This window comes from Tenebrio molitor, chromosome 8 (assembly GCF_963966145.1).
Source record: "Tenebrio molitor chromosome 8, icTenMoli1.1, whole genome shotgun sequence".
NCBI classification, from domain to species: domain Eukaryota; kingdom Metazoa; phylum Arthropoda; class Insecta; order Coleoptera; family Tenebrionidae; genus Tenebrio; species Tenebrio molitor.
Window position 1 is genome coordinate 5,412,768 of NC_091053.1, and position 24,884 is coordinate 5,437,651.

Below are 24,884 nucleotides of genomic sequence, written 5' to 3' on the forward strand. Positions count from 1 at the left end.
GGCCGATTTGCGCACTCGCTTCGCTCGAGCGGCAAATTTTCCTTCTCGTAAAATAAAGTAATACTTTACTCACTTGTTGCATAAAGATCTTTTGGGGTCTACTGAACATTAGGAGAAAAACCGTGAAAAGAATGTTTACCAGCAAAATGTAATACTAAAAAAAATGTCAAAACATTTTCATTGGATTCTCTTCTGTTGGCACCTTCTGCTGTTGCTTTGTTTTTAATCTACAATCTTCATCTGCATCTAAAAATGAGTACGATAATGAAGGTCTTTCAATTTTGGGACTCTGGAGATCACAGCTTGGAGAATAACTCTGAATATAGATTATCTGTAAATTTCGAGGATAATCTCTTGAAGGATTCCGCGTCAACACCTTACAAATATAGCGATACAGATTGATCAAAGGATGTATAAGGAATATAACTGAAACAAATCTGGAAGAAAATCTTCAGAGTTTCTGTCAGTGCATCTTGTTTCCTCGTTTGGAAAATGAATTCATCCTGAGATGGATTGCAAAAAGGGATGAAAAATGAATCCTTGACATTAACTCTACATTTAGAAGACAATCCAAATAAGGATATCTTCCAAGAAGAGGATTGTGCCAATATGGTGGAATAAGGACGGAATTATTCTTTGTGGTCGTCACTAAAGAAATCAATCGAGAGGAGAGGTTAAAGGCAAAATGGAAGCAGAAGGGTTCATATTTGATAAAATTAGAACTTTCAAAATTAAAAAAGTTCTTTAGTTTGAAGTAACTACAAAATTATTATAATTATTTAAAAATCAAAATATTGGAAAACTTTAGAACATGAAGGGAAATTACGTATTCTACAAAAATAATTTGAGGGGGGGTACTAGGAGTGGACAAAGAAACGTAAGGTGAGAAAAGGTACAAAGAGAAGGTGAATAAAAAGGTAGATGGACAAAGAAAACGGAAACCGGAAGAGAAGCACAAAAGGGAAAGTTGCTACCGAAAGAGTACCTATAAATGGAAACGTCAAGGGGCAAAAAGAGAAAAGAAAAAGGAAGAGCTACCGGGGGAATAATAACGGGGTGAAATTGGGGATGAAAGAAAAGCGACAAGAAAAGGGAGGAGAAGAAGGATGCATGGAAAGAAAGATGATGGAAAAGAATGACAATATACAGTAAATAGTTAAAGACAACAAGGAGACGTGATGAAAACACAATGAAAGAAAACAGATTGTATAATCTTGAGAGGGGACTTCAACGAGAGAAAAGGTGAAAAAGGAGCAAGAAATTTGGAAAGAGGAGAGGGGAGATGGGAAAAGAAAAGTCAAGGTGGAAAGTGCAGAAGGGAAGAGACTGATGGAATGGATCGAAGAAAATGGATGGGAGGTATTAAACGGGAACAAGGGGACGAAGAAGGGGAACGGACTTGTAATAGATAGCAGGGGGGAAACAGTGATAAATTACGGAATTGTGAACGAAGAAGCATGGGAAAAGGTAGAAGAATTCAAATAGGGAAGAGAGTAAAGTCGGACCACCTGGAAACAGCTTTGAGGAAGCGAAGGGGAGGAAAAGAACAGAGAAGTAAAGGGGTGGGGATAGGAATAAAACTGTTTATTTTGATTTTTTGGAATTGCTGTGGAATGTTTAAAAAAAATGTAATCAGGAATTGGAAAGTCCGTAGGGCAAAATAAAGCATTTGTACATAGTGGAAGAAGAGTGTAAGAGGAATAAGTTGAGAGTGAAAGCAGGAAAGAGAGCGGCAAAAAAACAAAACGGATGGAAGGGAAGAGTGCAGGATACTAACCGAATGCTGGAAAGAAAAAAAACATGAAAAGAAGGAGACAGAAAATTATTACCAGAAAAAAGGGTATGCCAGTGGTGAAGTGGAAAGATTAAGAGCAAAAGGAAGATGGATGAAAGTAGAGCTGAGTGAAAGGGACAAAGACACAGATAAGCAAGAAAGAAGGGAAAGAATTAGAGAATCCCGATACAACAGAGAGTATGAGAGAGGAAATTCCGGAGTACCTGGGGAGAGAGAGTGCAAAAGAAAGAAAAATGACGAGACGAGAGAAAATGGAAGAGGGGTGCAAAATATGTTATGAGGAGAAAGACCATTGTCACGTGGAATGGATGTAGCAAAATGCGAGAGAAGGAGAGAAAGGAACGGGGAGAAATATTGAATGAATACAGAAGGGGATAGGATGGATGGAAGAGGAGGGAAAGGATAGAAAAAGAAAAGGGTGGAGGATAGGAAAGAAAGGTTACCGTTTGGAATTGTTATTTTTATGTTTGTAATCAGAAATCCAAAAGCAAATAAAATTTTTTGTACGTTGTCAAAGATTTATAAATTTATGAATTCAAGCGACATCCCAAAGATTCTTCTGGAAAAACGAAAATACATGTACATATACAGTTTATTTATTAACACCATTATAAGAAAATAATTCTTGAAAGGTTCTCGAAAAGTTATCAAACCCCCACAAATTCCCCTCATTTTGTCACTTCTTCCCCGCTCTTACAAAACCCAGAAATCAACTTTCGCATTACACAACAAATTACAACTTTCAGGTAAAAATCGGTGTTTTTCATCCGTGCCGTGGCCTACGCCCATGTCCTTCCGTCGGCCTCTAATCAATCATCCGAGGGTACATTTCGACCCGTTTCACAAATCAAAACTAACAGTTGGGGTAATTGCGTTCCGAGAACCAGACTCGACGATAAATTAATTGTTCGAACTTGAAACAATAATTCAAGGTCTCTGATTTTTGTATTTTTTTTTTCGGTCTCGAGCGGAACAAATTTAAAAATAATTTACAAGACAAGGTCACTTGTGTAAACAATCGGCGGTTGCGGCTAATTGCGCAACTGGTTGACGCAAAGAATGGGGCATTACGAGATGCGAGGGGAGATTATGGGGCTCAGTTGAATTTTTCAACCCACGATAAACTTTGTAGTATGCATTTCTCTCTGATTCCAAAAAAATCAAAAATCGGAGTACCAAGGTACTGCAGCGTCGTTTTTTACTCCAAAAGCTCAGTTGCTCTCGCGCACGAAAGCTTCATACTTTTGGTTTCTCAAAAATGATTCAGTTACAGACATCTATATCTTTGATCAGGATGATATTTCTAGTACTCACTTGACATTTTTAGTCAAAGTAAAATTATTTCCTCCGATATTATCAGTACTTTCTCAGGCTGTAAAGGTTCTCTTGTGACAATTAAACCCGTGTCGGTTCTTGATCAGGATGACCTTTTCCCATCTAGTACAGTACCTAGAGAGAGAGAATTCATGTCTTTGTTCAAATCCGCAAGATGCAAATTCTTCTCTCTTCTGAGCATTCTACAAGCGGACAAGTCTCGTTTGTAGCGGTCGCTTCAAAAACTTTGATTTATGACATAATAAACGTTTTATGTAGTACAAATGGCCCAATTACCATTAATAGGACAGGTTTGTCGATATGGGCAAACATAAAGATAGTTTCTATGATCACGCCGTAAAAATCAATCAGCTCCTCTCAATAACAGTGATTATCGATCTTTGGATCGTTTAATAGCGCGCGCGTCAGCGTTCGCGCCCATACAGGTAGTACCTGGTAATAAATAGTGGTACCATTCGACCATTCATCAGCTACCGTTGGTACCGGTGCTGCGGACCGATACACTCCACAGATAATATGACAGATTAGAATTCCTGATTTCACTTAAAAAGCCATTACTGAGCGGCCAGCATTCTTTTTGGATATACGCCTTATTATCTACAGTCCTGGCCATAAATCGAACCCACGACGGTTGATAGTCAGCCCACTGCAACTCGTTCTGTGCCAACTGGATCGACGAATGGGAGTCAAAGCTCGGTTATTAATAGAAACGTGGATAAATTGGGGCGGAAACGCGATCGATCCATGCAAATGCGATTTACGACCACCAAGTGAACTTGCAAGCTCCAATCGATACCAGAACGGGTCGATTTCCTAACTTTCATTAGCTCATGCATATTTACGACAGCGCGCTAATTACACTCCAAATGGAGTTGACTTGACGCTTTTGACCAGGAATTTTTTGGGGGGCACCAAGCTGGCACCGCGAGCTTTATACGTGTATAATTAACTAGTTAGCTGCTTGTAAAACTGTCATTACAGATGAAGCGGACATAATTCTCGACTCTCTCATTATATAAATGTGGACAATTAAGTGGTGTGGCTCGAATTATTAGACTTTAAAAAATCCCCAATTAAAAAGTTTACGGCGGCGGCCGAGCGTGTCCCGCGAGGAGCCACTCGCGACCCTCTGCTGTTCCCGGGGGCGAAAGTAGGTAGCCGGGTCGTGGAGGATCGTGTAAACAAATGCACGTGGCTGCGTGAGTGCAGCAAGACATGCACCGTGCTTTATAGTGTGTGAAGATTTCATTGAGACGAGCAGGCCGGAGGCCGGGGCGTCGCACGCCACATTCCCTGTCGCTCATTCCATATACATGCGCCGCCCCTCAACACGAAACGAGAAATTAAAATTTAACACCTCGCGATCGGCCACGAACGCGGAGGTGCTCGTTTTTGGTGATTTATCGCAAAGAATCGAGGTGGTGCCCCGCAAGGCTCCGCTCGTCGCCCTCTTCTGATCGCTGTAGATTTCGCTCCATTCCTGAAGCTCGAATCGATACCCGTCCCGAATCAATAAATTACATAACTCCCATTGGGCGTTCTAATTCGGGAGACGATGCCGCCGGATTGGATGCTAATGGCGGCGGCGGCAATTTGTGCGGCTGTTAATCGGGTCTTGAACGTCTGCGCCGCCGTCCGCAATAAATATCGTTTTGAGCGGCCGCGATACCGTCCAGATATGCAAGAGTAGCAGTGTTTCTGGACAGCGGTACACATCCTACACGAGACATCACCAGGTGAAGAGGTATTCGATGTTTGAGATAGCTACCGAACCGGTAGCCGCGGATGAAGACATCACCTATAAGGCCATTAACGAGCGAGTCCGGGGCCAAGTCCGACACTCAATATGCTAATAGTCTCACACACCAGCAGATACATCAGTTTCGCTCCGATAATAAAACACACTGATTGTTTTTTGCTCTGGGAGAGGGCTCGGGGTAATAAAATACCGAGGACAAGAGTTTAGACTCTCTGGGTTAATGGAGGCGGGAGTGCGTGGAGCGAGTGGGAATGCGATAACAGTTCGGGCTTTGGAACAAAGTGTCCTTTCGGGTTCTGGGAATTACAAGAATTGCAGTAACAGTAGATTAAACTGGTACCATAAAGCTTTACAAAGCCACACTCTTGCTTGAACAAAACATGCTGTGGCCTTTCTACACTCCTGATTTGAGTCTGGATGAACTTCCGTGGGAAAAACGCGATCGACACGTGTGTAAGATGGTATTTGTTTTGGAGGGTAAGGTAATTGAGGAAGGAACTCGTGGAACAGGAGACAATGTGAATTTGTCATCAAAGCTGAAGGAGTATTTTTAAAACGAAACAAATTTTATCTAAACGTGGAAGCTTTGGAGAGACTGAAGCAGGTTTCCAAACGAAGCTGTCATCATCAGAGCGACGATACAAAAACTCATTTGATAAGCTTTATTACGATTCTCTAATTTTGTCTTCTGTGAAGAAAATGAGCAGAAATTTTTATGGCTTCATGACATCTCAGCACTTTTCATAGTGTGAAACCAAGCAATCCGCCAGCAGCTTTTCATCTTTATTCAACTGTATTGATTCAGACTATTTACTGCTAAGAGTAAAGAGAAAATGAGAATTGCAATTTCTTTTCTGAACACCGTTTTTCCAGTTAAAATGATGTCACCACACAACAAAAATAAATCAGTAAGAAGTGACGCTATAAATAATCCACGATGAATGCTTATTTCCCATGAAAATTTCCTCCAGTTCTTAGAAATAACCGCTGTGTTTCACTGGGATTTTCCTATATTTCCCACCCTATTCGTAGTAATTTATTACGTCATTCTTCACTTCAACGATTACAAAAATAATTTTTATTTTTTGCATTTTAATGTAATTCATTCTTGAGTAACCATGCATTATTTGCCCTTGGGGCTTTCGGATTCCTGATTACAAACATAAAAATACAATTCCAAAAATGTACATTTTTTCTTCCTATCCCCCGCCTCTTTCTTTTTCTATCCTCTCCCTCCTCTTACATCCACCTTATCTCCCTTCCGCCTTCATTCAGTATTTCTCCCCGTTCCTTTCTCTCCCTCTCTCTCATTTCGCTACATCCATTCCGCATGTGCTCAATTCTCTCTCTCTCTCTCTCCTCATACATAGCACATTTTCCACCTTCTTCCTTCTCCTTCCATTCAATATCTGTTTTCTCTCTTCTCGTTCCCACATCTCAATCTCGCCATCATTTTTCTTTCTCTTGCACTCTCTCTCCCCAGGTACTCCGGAATTTCCTCTGTCATACACTTTCCATACTTCCTGTTGCATCTGGATTCTTTCCCTTCTTTCTTGTTTGTCTGTGTCTTTGTCCCTTTCACTCAGCTCTATCTTCATCCATCTTCCTTTTGTTCTTAATCTTTCCACTTCTTCACTGGCATACTCCTTTTTCTGATGGTATTTCTCTTTCTCCTTCTTCTCCGTGTTCTTTTTCTTTTCTCTCAAGCTTACCATTTTGTCTTCAAACTTTGTCGCTCTTTTTCGCGCTTTCACTCTATCAGCCTATTGCTCTTGCACTCTTCCCTCACTAGGTAACCTGGCGTTTCTCTGTCCACTCCTAGCACCTTTTTCAAATATTTTTCTTGCACTTTCTCTACCTCTTCCTGTTCCTTCCATCCCCAGATCTCTACCCCGTACATCAATATATTTATATCTCTATCATGCTTTGAAACACCATCATTCTCCTGACCTCGCCACTTTCTCTTTGCTATTCCCCAAACACTTATTTCCTTTCCTCACTATCTCTCTGGAATGTGCCACCCAAGTATTTGAACTCTTTTACTTGTTCTATTTTCCTTCTTTCCCAGTTCCACTCATTCTCTTCACTCTTCCTCTTTCTTTTATTGAACACCATCAACATTCACTTCCAGCTTTTTCTTCCTCACAACCTCACATACTTTTCCAGGTTCTTCATCCTTTCTTTCATTTCTCTTTCACTCTTTGCCACAAACGCTAAGCTCCAAACTTTCTCTCTATCTGCCATTACTCATTCTTGAGTATTTTATCATCACAATAATGAATCTAGATCGCTGTGGCCTTGGTCAGAAGAAAAGATGTACGAAATTTGTTTTTGGAGGAAAGAAAGAATTTGGAAAGATATTTGGAAGATGTGGAAGATATCAGAGTTAAGTTTAATGGAAAATTCTTGTGGTACATATTAAACACCTTTTACTTACTTATCACTTATCACTCTTTATCTTTTCTTTTTTTATAAATTAAATAGAAAAAAGATCTAGTAAGTCTTTACAGTTTCTCTTTTTTTTCACTTTTAGCTTGTTTTCAAAATTTTTACTTGTGCTACAAATAAAGCATATTTGCCAAAGAATCAAATTGAAAGTTTTTCAGCAAAATTTTGTAAACTTTTGGTTTAGTTTCATTGAATTAAATTAAATTGCTCTGACTCTTTGGCTTTGGCTATAGCTCTAGAGATCCACTTATTCTATCGATGAAATAGAGCTTCATTCTTATCACTCAGGTACAAAAATTCACATTTGTTGAAAAGTATAAAATATGTGATTTTTTTTATTATACCGGGTGGGGCATCGATTACGCGGAGGCGAAAAATCGCGACTTCTAATTCTATTGATAAGGAATATTTGAGAAATTTTTAAAAAAATTTTGTTGGCCGTAACAGTTTTGTTACTTTTCTGATATTAACTGTTAATTTACCAATAAAATGTTTACACCAAATGAATCTGTACCTGTTAGCGCATCAAACCTTGGTGTCACAATTACAAATTTTCACTTAGTTGGCTAAATAATTCGCTTTTTTATTTAAACACAAACCAGACGCGCGATTTATAGGAAAATGGTATAATTTGCCAACAAAAGGATCATTCACTAATAGCCGACCGTTTTGAAGCCTCTTAGGCTCTTATTTACAGCTTTGCTTTGACAGTTCTTATTGTCACCTAAATTTACGACAGCACAAGTAGCTAGGTCATAAATAAAAATTATTTTCAGAGTTAAAATGTACATTTGCGTTTAATTCAAAATCTAATTGGTATTTTTTTCCGCTCTCGAACATTCCAGGTAGGCCTGGGCGCTTCACAGAATAACTCATTATTCCTCGAAACCGCTAACATTGTAATCGTTATGAAGAGGTGCCACTTTTTTTTGAAAAATATAATATTCGAAGTATCCATTCATCTGTTTTTAACAGCTGTGAACAATGTGTATTCTGTATTTAAAACCACAGAATGACTTCTACAATCTTTGAATATCCACGTTTTTCCTTGTTTTTTTTAGATCAACAAAATGTAACAATTGTGATTGTCTTGACATTTTTTTTTGGTCATTCTTCTCTCCTCGTGGGTGTTTTTAGGTCAATTCAATTCAGTAATCCATCTCAACTTTCAGTTTAAAATTGATTATCTGTGTTGGTGACCAATTAATATGCAATTCAAATTTCCGAAAACATCACCAACCATCCGACCACGATAAGATTAGATCGTCGAATTTTGGAAAAATAATTCAAAGGAGCAGCTGTCCCACGATAACAATGTCCATCCCGGCGCGAAGAAAGTTGTCGAGTAGAGAAATGTCCATCTTATCTGTTTAAGTGGTCCTCGATGTTTTGGGCAATCTACTTACATTCTAGCAACCGTTTAGTGTTCTAAACGGAGGCAAAGCCGTTTGAATATAAAATTAATCTCGCCGATTAAGTCATCGACGGCCGCTTATATGTAAAATAGAAGGAATTCAATTCGAAGACAATCTCATTATCGTCGATGGCAGCACGTTTTGATCGAATCTAAACTTATTATCTGGAATTAATTCCGATTTATTGCCGATCGGCTATGTTAATTTATTTTTTTAGGGTTCGAGCGAGGATAACGACATTTTATCGATTGGCCGACACATCGTCGAGTTTTTTCACGATTCCTGCAACGGAACATCGTCATCATATTGTTTTAATGTCTGCGGCGATCGCGTATTTTACGGAGTTACATAGCAGGATAATTATACGGTGGGTTAATTTCAGCTCGTGAATGGGAAAAAGTTGCAATAAAACATACACAAGCCGCTAGTCCGCTTGTCATTCCCTTTAATTATAACTGTAGAGAAACCCGAACCACTCATTAGACACTGAGAATGAATTTTGTACGTTTATCTGGGAAAAAAACTCGGAAAAAACGTCGATTTTCGTTAATAATGTCGACGAGATTTGGTACTTTCGAAGTTTTTCGAGTGCTGCGGGCGTAACGTTACCGTGATTAATTTACGCATTTTGTCGTGATAGATGTGCGCGAGCTGGGGGCCAGGCAGATTAACCCAGTTCTGGGCACAAGTGGAAACGCTGTGATTATTTCGAAATTAGACTTTGAAAAATATGCAAAATCGGAGAGGCCGGCCGGGGAAATCTAGCATTAAAAAAATCATCCATCATTAAGAAACCGATCCGAAATTACGAGAAGAACAAATTATAAAGAAATTTGGGGCCTTGTTCAGACATTTTTAAAAGTTCATCCTAACTCTTTTGTAATGACAGGCTGTACGGGCCGCTATTAGCGGCTCCCAGCCGTTGGCTCCGCTGATTGCAGCCCATGTGATCTATGTAAATGTCCTGAATACAGGGTGTTATGTAAATGCGAGGCGAGGATGCAGAACTGATCGCCGACGAAGGCGAGGTCGGCGGTGGGCGGGGGAAGAATTAAGAGCGACATGTTTCGACAAGATGCAAAGGAGAACCGATGCAAAAGTGAAGAGAAATTTTGAAAAAATCGACTGACGGTCGGTTTTCATCAGAAAAAAAATACGGAATTTCGAATCGATTTTCTATCGACAAACTCGCAAAACGTTGCACTTTGCTCACTAGTGAGAAAAAATTTTTTCCTCGCTAGTGAGAAAATATTTTTTCCTCACTAGTGAGAAAATATTTTTTCCTCACTAGTGATTCAATTGCCATCTTTGCTCACTATTTTCAGTGAGCAAAGACCACTGAAATTCAATGATCATGGAAAATGGTTATTTGTGTATCAAGGCCAAAAAGTGCATCTTTTTCGTCCGGGGCTGAGGCGCAGCCGAGGCTTGAAACAAGTGAGGACAAAAGACTCAGTGGTGTCAAGAGAGGCAAGAGTCGGTCAATGAAACGGCTCAAGTCATGTTCAGTGACGAATCCCGATTTTGTACAGATCCACTTGGTCTTTATCAGAGGCAGAATAAATGCCCATCGATGAGATCTTAAGACCCATTCTGTTACCTTTGATAAACGAACACTCTGGAGTAGTTTTCCAGCAAGACCCATATCGCACAAATTAGTAAGACCTTTCTGCAACAAGCAGAGGTAGAAATTCTTCCTTGACCAGCTCGTTCTTCGGATTTAAGTTCGATAGAATATGTGTGGGATATCATGGGTCGAGATTTAATTTGTAAAGAATCTAAAAACTGAAAAGATATAGGAGGTAAAGGGGCAGAAAGAAAAAAGGAAGAGAAAGGAAATAGAAGGAGATGCGAAAGAGAAGAGACAGAGAAAAGACAGAGAAGAGATAGAAGAGACAGAGAAGAGACAGAGAAAAGAAGAGAATAGAAATAAGATAAAAATAAATGTGCAAGACAACAAACGTACCAACTTTGATGAGCCACCGTGTATATCCACCATCTCCCGCCCGGTAATTTGATCCCCGACTTTTTTCCGCGCTAATGAAGCCTTTCTCTCCCAAACCGACGCACAAATTACACATCTTCTGTGGGAGTATCTGGGTTAGTCGTCTAACCCAGAGCCGGAATCTCCTGAAAAAACGACATTAGCCTCCGGACCACCCCGATCCCGCAGCGTTCCGGGATCCTGGACCATCACCTCTGATCGATAGAAAATTGTGCATGACTCTTAATTTCTATATAATTGATAATACCAGGAACCGTATAATTATTTATTAATAAATATTCATGGGATGCGAGAGGTCGTGAGCTGTTGTGGCTGGAAAGAGAAAAAAAAACGTCTAGTGGAGCAGTTGGAGCGATTTGGAGTTGATGAATTCCGGAATCTAATGTGTTTTTTTTTTGGTTAATGACCGGACCCTGACCTGCGGAGCGTTAATGGTGACGGTTGCGGGTTGGCCACCTCCACGGGGGTAATTTCCCATTTTTATTTAACGGGGTTTTTCTTGGATTGTCGACGAAAGCGGCCTACAATTTGAATACATTATTATGTAATTAATCGTCCGGACAGCTTGTAATTAAATTGTGAATATTTCAGTTTTTGAATAATAATTTATCCATCACCCGACGACATGTCTGATGGGTGAAAAAAAAGAAAGCGTAGCTATCACGTCCGATATTTTCTCATGGTGCGCGTGTTGTCGTTTAATTATACGAAATGGGCTTCGAATTAAACGATTGTGAATATTTAATAGCGCGACAGTGAAGGGGTCGCGGTTCTGCCAACTAATGGCCCTCAATTTGTCCAGATTTCAAACAATCAAAATTTTATGGTCAAGGTCGCGCTGTTTAATTAACACGTCTCTGTTTTACGGCTGGATTTACTGTTAAAAAGCTGTGAGAACCGGCGATGGTAATAAATTTTCGGACAAAATGATTATTAGTAAATTTAAAGGTAATGGTGATGGCTCAAGGCGACACTTTAGTTCTCCTAATTTATCGCACCTCCGAATTTTACTTTCAAGAGTCTAATTGTTTCACTTGTGCTTGAAAGCCACTAAAAGCTAACGGTTCAGAGAGTCAGATGCAGACCATGAAATATTACTACAACGAAAGTGAGAAATTGGATCAAATTTAGGCGCTCCAACTAATCAGGTACTCGGCTTTGCCTCGTGCCTCAAACCTAGTTTTTGCGCTGTAAAATACCCCTACCGTACTCTAATATACATAACTATTTTCTTCGTATTTTTAAAATTACTTGCATCTTGCTCCAACGCTCTCACTTTCACTCTCCTGCAGATAAATCCAACACACTTACGTTTCAACACTTGTACCATTTTATGACACTTAGTGTAAATCAGAATCAACTGATTTACGAAGCTTAAGCTGGCGTTTATGATAGAAAATAATGCGATAAATCGATTCCAACCGGCCAGATATGAATCTCTGATTAAAATATGAATTTCAAAAGCGATATTATTATTTCCCGCCAAAGAAACTGATTAATAGCGTCAAGTTCCGAAAGTCAACAAAAGAATCTACTTCGGTCCTCGATTTATGATTTATTTACTAGTTATTTATTGTTAATTTATTCCGACCATTTGTCACCACATATTTTACTTCCCAGAGAATTATTAATGCGTAAATTCTAATAAATAAATTAGAATCTCGACTCATGAAGAGCTTTTCTACAAAACTTGAGCAATAAAATTAATTGCACAATGGAGGGGTGAATTTTTTACTGTTTGTTAAGCTTTCGGAGATTATGATGTCTCGAGGTTATTAATTTTAACGATATTCATCTCCAGTGGAAATTAATGGATAATAAAATGGTACTCGAGATTTTATCGTTTTTTCCATGTGTCATAAATCGCTGTACGAAATCTCAATTCATCAATGCTTCCAACTAGTGGGTCATCTTGGAAGCTTATTTATGATCCAGCGCAATAATGGAATAATTTAATTCTGAATGTTAATTGTAATTTATGTTATTGTGGACGTCCATTAATTACGCTAGCCTTTATCTACGGCTGCGGACAAAGTAGGTACTTGGAAATTAATTATGGAAGTCCATTATATAGAAAATCAATTAATACTAGTAAGAACAACAAAACTATTGGCACCGGTAGTTTTATTAACGCGCCGAGGAAAATTAATGGCCTCTGAAAATTTCTTCATTGTTGCTCCAATTGATGCTCGGTAAACATCATTTGTCATTCTTGGTTCGTCTCACTAATTGAGCCCTCACACGGAGCTATCCACCCAGCACACAATTGCTCCTCTTTACGCCCATCCAGGATCGGCAATTTGAACAATTCGTCCTGGAAAGGCTTGAAAGGGTTCACCGAAAAATTCTTTAAAACAGACAAAAATATCTATTGAAAAATTTCCTCACTTATAGCAAGCTTGGTATAGGTGTTGGATTTTCTCATGGGCTGTGAGTCATATCGTAGGCGCTACCAACCGACCGGAAAACATCGTCGTTCGTTACGTTAGTGTCGCCTCTCTCGTCCCTGTAAAGTAGTCGACGTTTTCAGTTTTCATTTACACATTTTTCACTGGCTTATCGCGCAGATATTTCCAAGGTCACAGTCCATGAGAAAATCCAATACCTCTAATGTTTATTTCAATATGGCGACGGCAAATGGGATTGGTATAAAAGAACCCAAAAACTCTTATTCTTCAAGAATATTAATTTTGTTACTGTAGAAGATTTTCTTTGCAATTGTCAATGATGTAAAACCCCAACTTTTAAAAAATGTCAACAACAAAGTGTATTAGATGTGAACACGCAAGAGTATTTTTTCACACGAAAACCTATAATCTTTGGTCCTAGAGAGCTGACAAAAAATTCGTAAAACTGTTGGCTGAAGACCGTCGCCAGGAGTCGCAGCGAGCAAACCGTTTTCGTCCCGTCTTTTAATAACAGTCATCAAGTTCGGATCCACCATTGTGAGGCTAATTGCAGGCGCCCCCTTGCCCCCGGCATTTTCCTCGTGTACAATGAGCAATTGTTGACAATTTGTCCGCATATGTCGTTCCTGGAAGCGATTACGGCGGTTCTGTTTTTACGAAGGAAGGAACTGACTGTTGTGTTTCTGTTTAGTTTGAAGCCGACGCCCAAAGACGGTGTGACCAAGAGCAATCCCAGCAAGCGCCATCGAGAGCGGCTAAATGCCGAACTGGACACGCTCGCGAGTCTTCTCCCTTTCGAGCAAAACATCCTCTCCAAGCTGGACCGGCTCTCGATACTGAGGCTTTCCGTAAGCTATCTACGCACCAAGAGCTACTTTCAAGGTATTTATTGTCTTTTTTGGGTGGAAGTCGCTGGCGGAGCGGTTGTGTGATCAGTGAGAACGGTTTTGTTTTTGTTGTGCTTGTGCTAAAATTTAACAAAACCAAAGGACATAAGGAGAAAGGAAATTTACAATTTTTAAATGTCGCAGACTACTAATCAAACATTAATAAAGAACAATTTTCGAAATTTCTTCATTTGGTCAGGTACTATCAGTTTTTAAAATTTCGGTACTACCAAAGATATATTAAGAGAAGAGATTTCAGATAAATTAGCAAGACTAAAGTGTTGTCTGACACCCAAGAAACAATGTCGTAACTCACCAAGAAGTGACGTTAGTACTGTTTGGTACCACTATTATAAAGTCGTTTTGATGTATCCATCATAACACAGACTACTAGTCAATCATTAAATAAAGAATAATTTTTGAAATTTCTTCATTTGGTCAGGTACTATCAGTTTTTGAAATTTCGGTACTACCAAAGATATATTAAGAGAAGAGATTTCAGATAAATTAACAAGACTAAAGTGTTGTCTGACACTCAAGAAACAATGTCATAACTCACCAAGAAGTGACGTTAGTACTGTTTGGTACCACTATTATAAAGTCGTTTTGATGTATCCATCATAACACAGACTACTAGTCAATCATTAAATAAAGAATAATTTTCGAAATTTCTTCATTTGGTCAGGTACTATCAGTTTTTGAAATTTCGGTACTACCAAAGATATATTAAGAGAAGAGATTTCAGATAAATTAACAAGACTAAAGTGTTGTCTAACACCCAAGAAACAATGTCGTAGCTAGACCACAACTCACCAAGAAGTGACGTTAGTACTGTTTGGTACCACTATTATAAAATCGTTTTGGTGGATCCATCATAACACAGACTACTGGTCAATCATTAAATAAAGAATAATTTTCCAAATTTCTACTATCAGTTTTTAAAATTTCGGTACTACCAAAGATATATCAAGAGAAGAGACCCCAGATGAAACAACAAGACTGAAGTGTTGTCTGAACCCAAGAAACAATGTCAAAGCCAGCTCACCAGAGAGTACTGTTTAGTACCACTATTATAAAGTCGTTTTGGTGTGTCCATCATCTTAAAAAACTTGCTTGTATTCACAGTACTCAAAAGAAGTACTCACTCATTGAATTTAGAACTAAGTATTTTTTTATTGTAACGTTGCAGAAGTAAAAGAGTGTGTAGCACTTTTGTTTGTAACACAACGGTGGATTAAAAAGGATAACTTCGCGCAATCCTTGTCCACACCCACCTCTCCTAGTTAAATTAATTATTCATGCCTCTGACATAAATTTCACGTTGCGGTGGATCCAAGTGCTAACTTTTTGATTTATGCTAACACAAGAACGCCCAAATTCGCCGCAAACGTAGCCCCAAGAGTGTAGTGAACGGTGGTCAAGTCCAGCTGGACTGTCAGATAACAGGATAATTATACATTCACGGCATTTTTACGTCTGTTATGTGCACTGCATTTGGTTTAGCTTATTTCAAATAAATGGGCGAGTACTTATGCGGATCGTAGCCTATGTAGTACTATAAAGAATAAAAATAATCATATTTGACGGTATTTTTCTTAGAAAAATAAGCAGTAGCTAAATAGAAGGTATAGAGAATATTTTGGAGAATATTGTTTTGGATTACTTTTAAATAAAATATAGAATACGAAACAGAATATACAATATATTGTAAACTGGAGAATATTCACAGGATATTCTCACATGTTATAGAATATTCTCACACATTACAGAATATTCTCACATATTTCGGAATATTTTCATATTAAATTCCAAAGAATAAGAAAGGTCATAGAGTTGATTTTTCAAGTGATAATACAAAATAGATCTAGAATATTCTCATTATTGACTAAACTGTATACTGTCAGAACATTTTCCGTTCTAAGGAATATACTCATTTAACTCTGATATACAACTTTCAAATTAATTTGAAACCGTCTGTATGTTATTTCATTTAATTCTATTAATCTTATAATCGTATACTTTCTCACATTTGCTCTGAGAATATTCTGAAAATGGTTCAGAATATGTGCAAGATAAAAAAAAAAACGAAAACAACTTCAATACATTTGTTCTCATAAATTTGAGAATATTGTAGAATATTTCCGTTCTCCGGGAATATACTCACTCCGTGCATGTAAATTTACTCCGTTACGTATCCAGGTGTTAATTTTTTGATTGGCGCTAGCGCCAAGAACCCCAAATTCGCGCCTGAAACCTCGCCTCAGGTCGGTGGTGTCCAAGTTCCAGGTGAGCCTCCAGATAACGGGATAATTACGTATGCAAGCATTTTTGTCGTTGCGCCCATGCGGCCCGCAAACCCTAATTAGCTAATTACACGTATATCATTTACTTGGAAGCGGACGCGGTGGTAGTTAGAGTAAAAAAGGGGGGCGAACTGACTGCGTATAATCGGCCAACTGACGGCGGCGCAGCTGTCCGTCAGGGGCGGCTCTCAGTTCGGGGCCAGCTCGTTTATCTCCCAGAGACAACCCTAATTATTTTTGGCGTTTTCCCCGCCAGGCCAAATTACCACCCGCGCGCTCACCGATTAGATAAGGGTGATCGAAGGAGAGTTTCTTGACACGGTATCCACAGTAAATTTCGCCCGAGTTGGGGGTGTGTATGGAGATTAACATCTGGGGCGGTGGTGTGGGGCGGCAGACGTCCCGCTTGTCTAATTAGAATTTAGTAACTTTTATTTCACCCCAAAACTCGCTACCCGCGCTGCCAACATAAAGTTTTCAGTGTTCAGTCCTCGGTCCGTGACCGCTTATGCAACCAGGCGAACCGAACCATATAAACATGTCAGATCTATTATTACGTTTTTATGTAACAAGTTTTTGATGTTTCACAAATATCGTACTTTCCCTTTTTAACAAATTTAATAATTTAATTGCTACATTGTTTATTTCCCGCTGTTGCCAACTTGACCACCGGTGTCTGTTTTCCGTCTTCTCGTCCTTATGCAATAAAAATGACAGATCTATCATTATTGTCTGTGTAATAGGTCAAGTAATATGATTGGAACAGTTGAGAGTTGGTCCTAATGGACTTCTCGCGTGTTCCCCGCCGTGGTTTATCCCGGGCGCATAAATGCACTTAACACTTTTTTTCACCACCCAACCCAAAATACTATACTGTGTCGTCACTGTTTATAAATTAATAATTTCGATAAACGTCGTAATAGCTGACAATTTTGCGATCGGACACGCGACTCCTTCCTGTATTATTTTCGTCGGGGTTTTGTTTGTTGTTGTGTTGGTGCGACTGCACAGAGGTTAGAAATGTCAACGGCGAAAATACACCGCATTAATTAAAACCGCACCTAACCTAATTATCGTAATGGAAAAATATTACAATAAAAGTAATTTTACGAGCTTTTAGCGTCGCGACCCTACCGGCTTATGAGTAAGTCTGGGATGTTTTTTTCACCATATGTCAGATGGTTGTCATATTTTGTATAATTAGCGTATTTTTCAAATGTCCCAACTGGGCGATTATCATAAAAGCCGGCAGTAATTAGAATAAAATGGACTTAATTGGAAATGAAAGGAACAAAGCTCTTTGGGGATATTTGTTTCGTGTGGTGCCAATACTGTCGACAGCTTTTTTTGAGCAAAGAGTTCGTGCTTTTATTCACCGCATAGCAACGTCAATTGAATCGAAGAACGTGTTACACTTTTCGATTTTTTTTTTCAAAATTCAGCAGAGCAAGAAAAAATCTACAGTATTCTCAATTTTGTTGTAAGTCGTAAAATTTCACGACCTACAATCAAATTGAGAAAACTGTAGTTACATGGAAATTGTGAAGTTTGGAAAGGGGGATAATTGTACAAATAAATTCTGATTGACAATTGAAGAAATATAACAGTTGTCAGAAATGACATCACCTTTTTTTACCCGAAACTGTCTAGATTCTACTTTCTGCTTGCGAAATTTCCTCCGCTTTTAGACTAGCCAAAAACTGCGTCGAATTTCCCCTCCATAAAATTAAAACGTCAATTTCGCTTTTTCCTTTTGTGCGAAACCCAATATCACAGTCGTCGCCACACGCAACTCCTCTTTTTTCTCTCCGTCGAAGCCACGCTGAAATATAATACACAATTCCTGCGAGATGCTGTGCCGAGATAGGAAAAGGCAAGGCGCTGAACTACCGACGCAGATTGTGTGCTACTGAATTAATGCTGGTGCAATCCTTTTTTCCCTTGTAGCAGGTAGCCAACGCCGATCGAGATAAGGCGCTGATTTATGCCATCGATAAAAAATTTGTCGAAAAATCGCCGCCACCCGATTAATCGAACCGCGAAAAGCAGGAAGTGCGATCCTGCAGTCGGTTACAGAAATTTTGGGGCCTTTGTCGTTTTGCGGTACTGTTACACGATGGAAACGTTGTAATTACGTTCCATTTTGACTCCCGAACGTATAATGAAACATATCCTGTCGCCACGGTTGCCACCCGCAAATAAAAGAATTCGATTTTTTAGGCGAAAAGTTTAGTTCTTGTTCTTTCCCACTTCTCCAACAGAACTCTTCAGCACAATTAAATATACACCAAGTAGAAGTGAGTCTTTTTGTGCTTCGCCCAGTTGCGGACCTCAACTGCGTCTCGGTCTCCAATCTCCAGGCTTAGCACAAAAAAACTTACTTCTACTCTTGATGACAGATATAATCTACAACAATAACAAGTATTTGTTGCGATTTTGGAAAGGAAATAAAATGTAGCTTTCTCTCTCTTTGTTAAAATTTTTCGACCTGGATTTTATTTGCCGCTTCTGCTAATTAACAGTAGAATTTCTTAATATGTCTCCGCGTACACTTGCTTCTGCAGCACTCTTTTACTGCATTCCTCTTTGCGTAGACGTACAGTCCCTCCTCCATCGATCTCTCCACCAGTTCTTCTTCCCTTGCATTATCTTTCTCTTCGTACTGGTCGAAGTGACTCTTCTTGAAAGGAGAGTTGACGCCGTAACACGCCAAATGCCTTGCGTTTTCGAAATCTGAGCCGCAGAATTTGCGCTCCTCGTCCCAAATGGAGACAACGCCGCCGGCGCAAACATCAAGAATGAAGAGCAAGCCGATGAGTCGTGTAACGCAAGTCATCTACAAGGATTGATTGATTATGTCTAAAAAGTTAACAATCACAGTGATGGATTAACTTACTGTTCGAGAGATCTTCCGTAACTGATTAATTTGCACCAGGACTGGTGGCTTTTATACCGGACATCCTTGCGAAGGCGGCTCCTACGTGTTGCTATCTCAAAAATTATGCTAATGGGTGTAGGTCAGATGTTTTCTTTGGTATCCGTTTTAATTTTGTACACACGAGTGATCTGTCGCGTTTGCCGCAGCTGATCAGTTTCATTAGAGTGCATTGTGCACGATGCAGTCGAAGGATAATCAGTGGAGTAAATTAGTCCTTTAAATAAACCACGACGAATAAAGCGAAATTAACCACGACAAAAATTAAAGAAGACTTAATTCCAGTTCTCTAAATCTTTAAAACGGGAAAATTGAAAAAATTGCTTTTCAAATTTAATTTCATCAGGCGATTCAAAATCAAAGAAATTCCTTTTCGAGAGGATTTCCCTTGCCATTCAACGTGGAAACGCTGCAAGCATTCGGGGCACTTTTCCAGATTCCGCAATATTATCGGAAATTTTTGTATTATAAAACAAAAATGTTATGTAATTATGTTATTAATTTAAGAAAATTTCAAATTTTTCAAAAAAAAAAAATTTCATTTATAAATTTTCAAATTATTTTAGTAACTTGTTTCGTCCTTATTTCTTTCGTTTTACATCTTTATAATGTCTTTTTTAATCTGTTCTGTCACCCATAGTAATTTTTGTTATTCTCTTGACAGTTGTTTTCTCATCTGTTTCCTTAGCATTATCTGTCTTTATATACATTTTCATTTCTTTTCTTTCTTATTGCTTCGTCTCATAATTATTCACATTATCGATTTTATCATCAGATTTTTTTTCCACAATTAAAAATAAAGTGACTGACGAACTATTCCCACTTTATTGGTATTTGGGGAAAAAAATTAAAATATTTTTTTATTTTCAAAATTTTAATTTTTCTCAAAAACTTCATATTACATATTTAAAAGTCCCTTCTGTCTTTATTTTCCTTGATGATATCTTTTACTCTGCTATCATTAATCAATATTCCACAATTTTATTTCTTTTATATACAGTGTGTCCAAAAAGTCTGGAAACACCCAGATGAAAACGTAACGCATAATTTTTGAAAAAAATCTAAAGACAGGTCAATTAGTATTTTAAAGAAGCTTTTTGCTGATAGTGTCTGTTCGGTCTTTTTGATGACCTTGAAAAAGTTATTGTTATTAAAAAAATTAGGTTTTTTCAGAAAATTTCGTATATAAATTGAAAATTTTTTTGACCGTCGGGTAAACAATTAAAAGATCTATTAAAAACGGTAGTAAAATACGTTGCCATTTAAAGAAACCTCTTATGACATCATAACTCTTTCAAGGTCATCAAAAACAGCAAACAGATATCATCAACAGAAAGCTTTTTGAAAACGCTAGTTACCTGTTTTTGCGCTTTCTCGAAAATCATTCGTTTCTACTTTATTGGGGTGTTTCCAGACTTTTTGGACATATGTACTGTATATAATTATTTTTTCTTATTTCTCTCTCAAACGTCTTACTAGTTTTCTTACCTTTATTTCCACTATTTTCATTTTTTTATAATTGTCTCTCTTTACTCCCATCTTTTTATTTCATCTTCTAATTCCAAAGATTTTCAAAAACCAGTTTAGCAAAAGTCTTATTTGCCCTATGAGAAAAAATAGGAAACTAATTTCCTAGTATTATCCAGTTTTGTAAACGAAGGTTCACACAAATTTGAAGTGCTTCTTACAATTTTTAAAAAACAAATTGAAACAGCTTTTCTTTTTTTTTCAACTTGCCAGTGTCAGTGAAGATGTGGAAAGATTAAGAGCAAAAGGAAGATGGATGAATGTAGAGCTGAATGAAAGAGACAAAGACACAGACAAGCAAGAAAGAAGGGAAAGAATCAAAAAATACAACAGAGGAAGTATCAGAGGTGTATGACAGAGGAAATTCGGGAGTACCTGGGGAGAGAGAGTGCAAGAGAAAGAAAAATGATGACGAGATTTAGATGTGGGAACGAGGAGAGAGAAAACAGATAGAGAATGGAAGGAGAGGAAAGAAGGTGCAGAATGTGCTATGAGGAGAGAAAGACAATTGAGCACATGCGGAATGGATGTAGCAAAATGAGAGAGAGGGGGAGAAATACTGAATGAAGACGGAAGGGAGATAAGATGGATGAAAGAGATTTGGAAGAGGAAGGAAAGAATAGAAAAAGAAATGTGTTGGGGATAGAAAGAAAAATGTTATTTTTTGGAATTGTTATCAGGAATCAGCAATCCGAAAGCCCGTAGGGCTTAGTTAGCTAATCTATAACAGTTAAAACATTTTCTGCTACACTAGAGTCCCTTTGTTATGAAACGACACCAATCTGGAAAATATTAAGTACATATTTAAAAAAAAATTGATAGATTTGCAAGATTTTATTTAAACTAATTTATCACAATTCTTTCCAATGTTATTAACAATAACTTTTGAGATCCCCACTGGTGCAACCTTTGTCACAACATTCGTGTTTTCTCCATTTGGCAAAATACTCTTTTTTGTCAATTGCCCCTACTTGCTCTTCTTTCTGCAGCTTCTCACCATCCCACTCGTTCCACCCCAAACTGCTCCTTTTGAAAGCGGGTGGTACACCCCTGCACACCAGAAACTGCGCGTTTTCCAAAAGTCTTCCGCAAAGAATCCGCTTGTCACTCCAAAACGGAACCTTCAAAGCACCGGCGCAACATTCAACAACGAAGAGCAGAGCGACGAGTCGAATTATGCAAGTCATCTACAAGTCAAGTTGATTGATTATAATGTCTGCAAAGGTTAACAACGAGTGTGATGAATTAACTTACTGTTTCCGTTGAGTGGTCCTCGATAACTGATTAATTTGCACCAGGCGGTGGCTTTTATACCGGACATGTTGCAAAGGCGGCTCTTGCGTAGGAAATGGATGTTGGTATCTCAGGAATTATGCAAATCGATTTAGGTCACATGTGCTCTTTGACTCAGTGTCGGTTTCCATTTTGCACACACGACTGACCTGTCAGGTTTGTTCCAAGCTTAAAACATCATTGTCTAAAAATAAAGTGAGTCCTTTAAATAACAGTCACGTATTTCGAGAGAAAATTGCTCTTTACTGAACTCATAAATTATTTTCTATTTTTTGTAATTTCTCTTTTTATCTTCTTCGCTTTGTCTATACTGTGCAGTCTTTAGTCTCCCTACTGCAGCATGAGACTACCAGACAAAGTCAAAGAGTGTTAGATCCGGAAACACATCTGGTCCTTTTGCTGTAATTTCTTGACCAAATTGATCTATTTGTTCTTTGTCAAGATCAAAGACCCGTATTAGTGGTAAGATCTAAGAAGCGACCGTGTCCAACTGTCTATTTTGTCTGTGTTCGTTATCTTTTGTTTACGTTGAAAAAAGCATAAAACAAATATGTAAACAGAAAGAGCAGACACGAAAATGACTTATGAAACAGCAAACACTCATCAGCTCCGATCAATATAAAAAAGTGTAGCGTATACTCTGGTTCTCATTTAATTATTCAGGGCGGCAATCGATGCCTCAAGGATTCCCATTTGGTCCTGCAGTATTCGCGACTACACCTCGGCTCGGCAAATCGCAATCGATCTGGCCCTACCTTGTCATTACCGGCAAATTTATGCAAATGATAGTAAATTTTCGCGTCGTGTCTTATTCGGATGATGTGATCATGTGAAGCGGCCCTCACCTGCCGCTAATGGAAAATCTATTCGAGCAAGCCGACAATTAGCGTCGCCCATTTGACAGATCAAGATTTTTCAGCTCTCCCCGGCTAATGAATGTGGGGTAAAAGCACATTCGAATATAACATGCATGGGGCTGGTGAGTGCATTGTTTCGGCTCGTTGATTTCATTATTTTCACCTGGAACTGTCCAGCTGTTCTATCCCATCACGCCCGGCTTCCTCGAGGCTGTACATTCTCTATTTCAATGTCCATATATCTCCGACTGTTCGTCGACGAGGGCCGTTTATTAGTCAGGGTTCCCCGCTAATCCTGAAATAAGTTTCAGCGAGGGTGGAACCGAAACCGGAAACCCGACTTGGACAGAGAACTTCCACGAAATCTGAAACAGCAGCGGTCCCAGACTGACCCCTTGAGACGCCCCCATCAAAAACCGGAACCCCGACTTGGCCAGAAAATTTTCACAAAATCTGAAACAACAGCACTCCCAGACTGGCCCCTTTGAGACGAAAATTTGCACTCGCACAGTTATTGTTGGCGCGGTGGTTTTTGGTTCGTTGGAGGTTGGCGGCGGCATTGTGTCCCTTATCTGGGCGATTGGAGCCGCATTGTGGGATTCGAAGCGGCGATGGTAGAGCGATTTCCCATCGATGGTGTATTAGTTTGGCGCCGGAGTCCCATCAAGTGCGAAGACAGTCGTCGGCGTTTCGAAAGCGTCATCATCGTCAGGGCATTTTGAGGAGGTGTAAATTAGTTTCGAGGCCTCGGGCGAAGATTACGTTCTCACAATCTTCCACAAACATGTCCGAGTAAATCGTTCCGAAGCGCATTAAGTGAAAGGGAACTGTATCCAATTAAATAAGTTGGGGCCCCTTCGGCGTTATTATGTGGATAAATCCCAGCACGTGGTAGGACGGATTGATTGGGAAAGGGTCCGATCGGGGTTTCATATAAATGTGATTAGATGCGGCTTTCGAGAGGCAATCGCCGAGGCGGTCGGTACCAACAAGTCGCGCTTTGTTCGGGGGCGGTGAACCAGACTGATTGAAAAAAGTATTGAGAATCACTCAGAGTGCGATGGAGCAAATTGGAGCAAATCTGGAACAACGTAAAATAAAAAATTGAGTCGAGACATTCCAGGTAGGCCTCGGCGGCCGGTGACTCATCCACCTATCCACTTTATCTGCACAGGATTAAAGAAGCACAAGTGCGTTGTCGTGGCGAACCAACATTTCCTTCTCCTCTTTCGTAAATTTTCTCCTCCTACGCGTTTTTTTTAAAGCTTTCAAAGCTCATCGATCCACCCCTTCCACCATTTCGTCAATTTGTGCAACTAAGTCGTCGAAAATGTTTAATGCCCCTAGCTAATTACGAAATGGCCCCATAAACGTATCAATAAAAAATTACGATGTTGTAAATAACGCGTCTGGTTCTCCTCCGACATAAATTAAACACAACCCCTGATACAATCAACGGCCCCTGATTCGCACTGCGTCGTACAACTTCCGGTCTGGATATTAATGCCCGCCTCGCATCATACAAGGATAACAGATATTTTTAATTTATTACTCGATCAGATCTTCATAAATCCTTAACTTATATATTATTAAGTTAATTATTGGAAAACACGGAACAGTTTTTACCAGCGGATCGATCGACCAGGACGAATTCGTATCCTTTTGCAATTAAAATACCCCAGCTGGATGTTTACCGCAGGAAATTAATCCTGAATTTAGGATGACTACACTAATTATCCTGGCGAGCTTGGCGCCAATGCGATCCTGGAACAGGACTGCAAGAGACGCACGCAAATATAACGATTAAAAACAAAGTAGAAATTTGGCTCCAACATACAAAAAAAAACTGGGCAAGCAATTTTTGAAAAAGAAAAGGACTTGGACCCAAATTTATGATATTTTTGGACAAAAAGAATA

The 24,884-nt window shown here is 39.0% G+C and overlaps 1 protein-coding gene across 1 annotated transcript in view; it reads left to right on the forward strand.

Annotated features, from left to right (window-relative positions):
* ss (spineless) overlaps positions 1 to 24,884 on the forward strand; it is a 69,661-nt gene that overhangs the window by 23,296 nt on the left and 21,481 nt on the right. Inside the window, exon 2 of the mRNA XM_069056610.1 lies at positions 13,857 to 14,047. Within this exon, the coding sequence (XP_068912711.1) occupies positions 13,857 to 14,047 (191 nt within the window). The remainder of the gene's footprint in view (positions 1 to 13,856; positions 14,048 to 24,884) is intronic.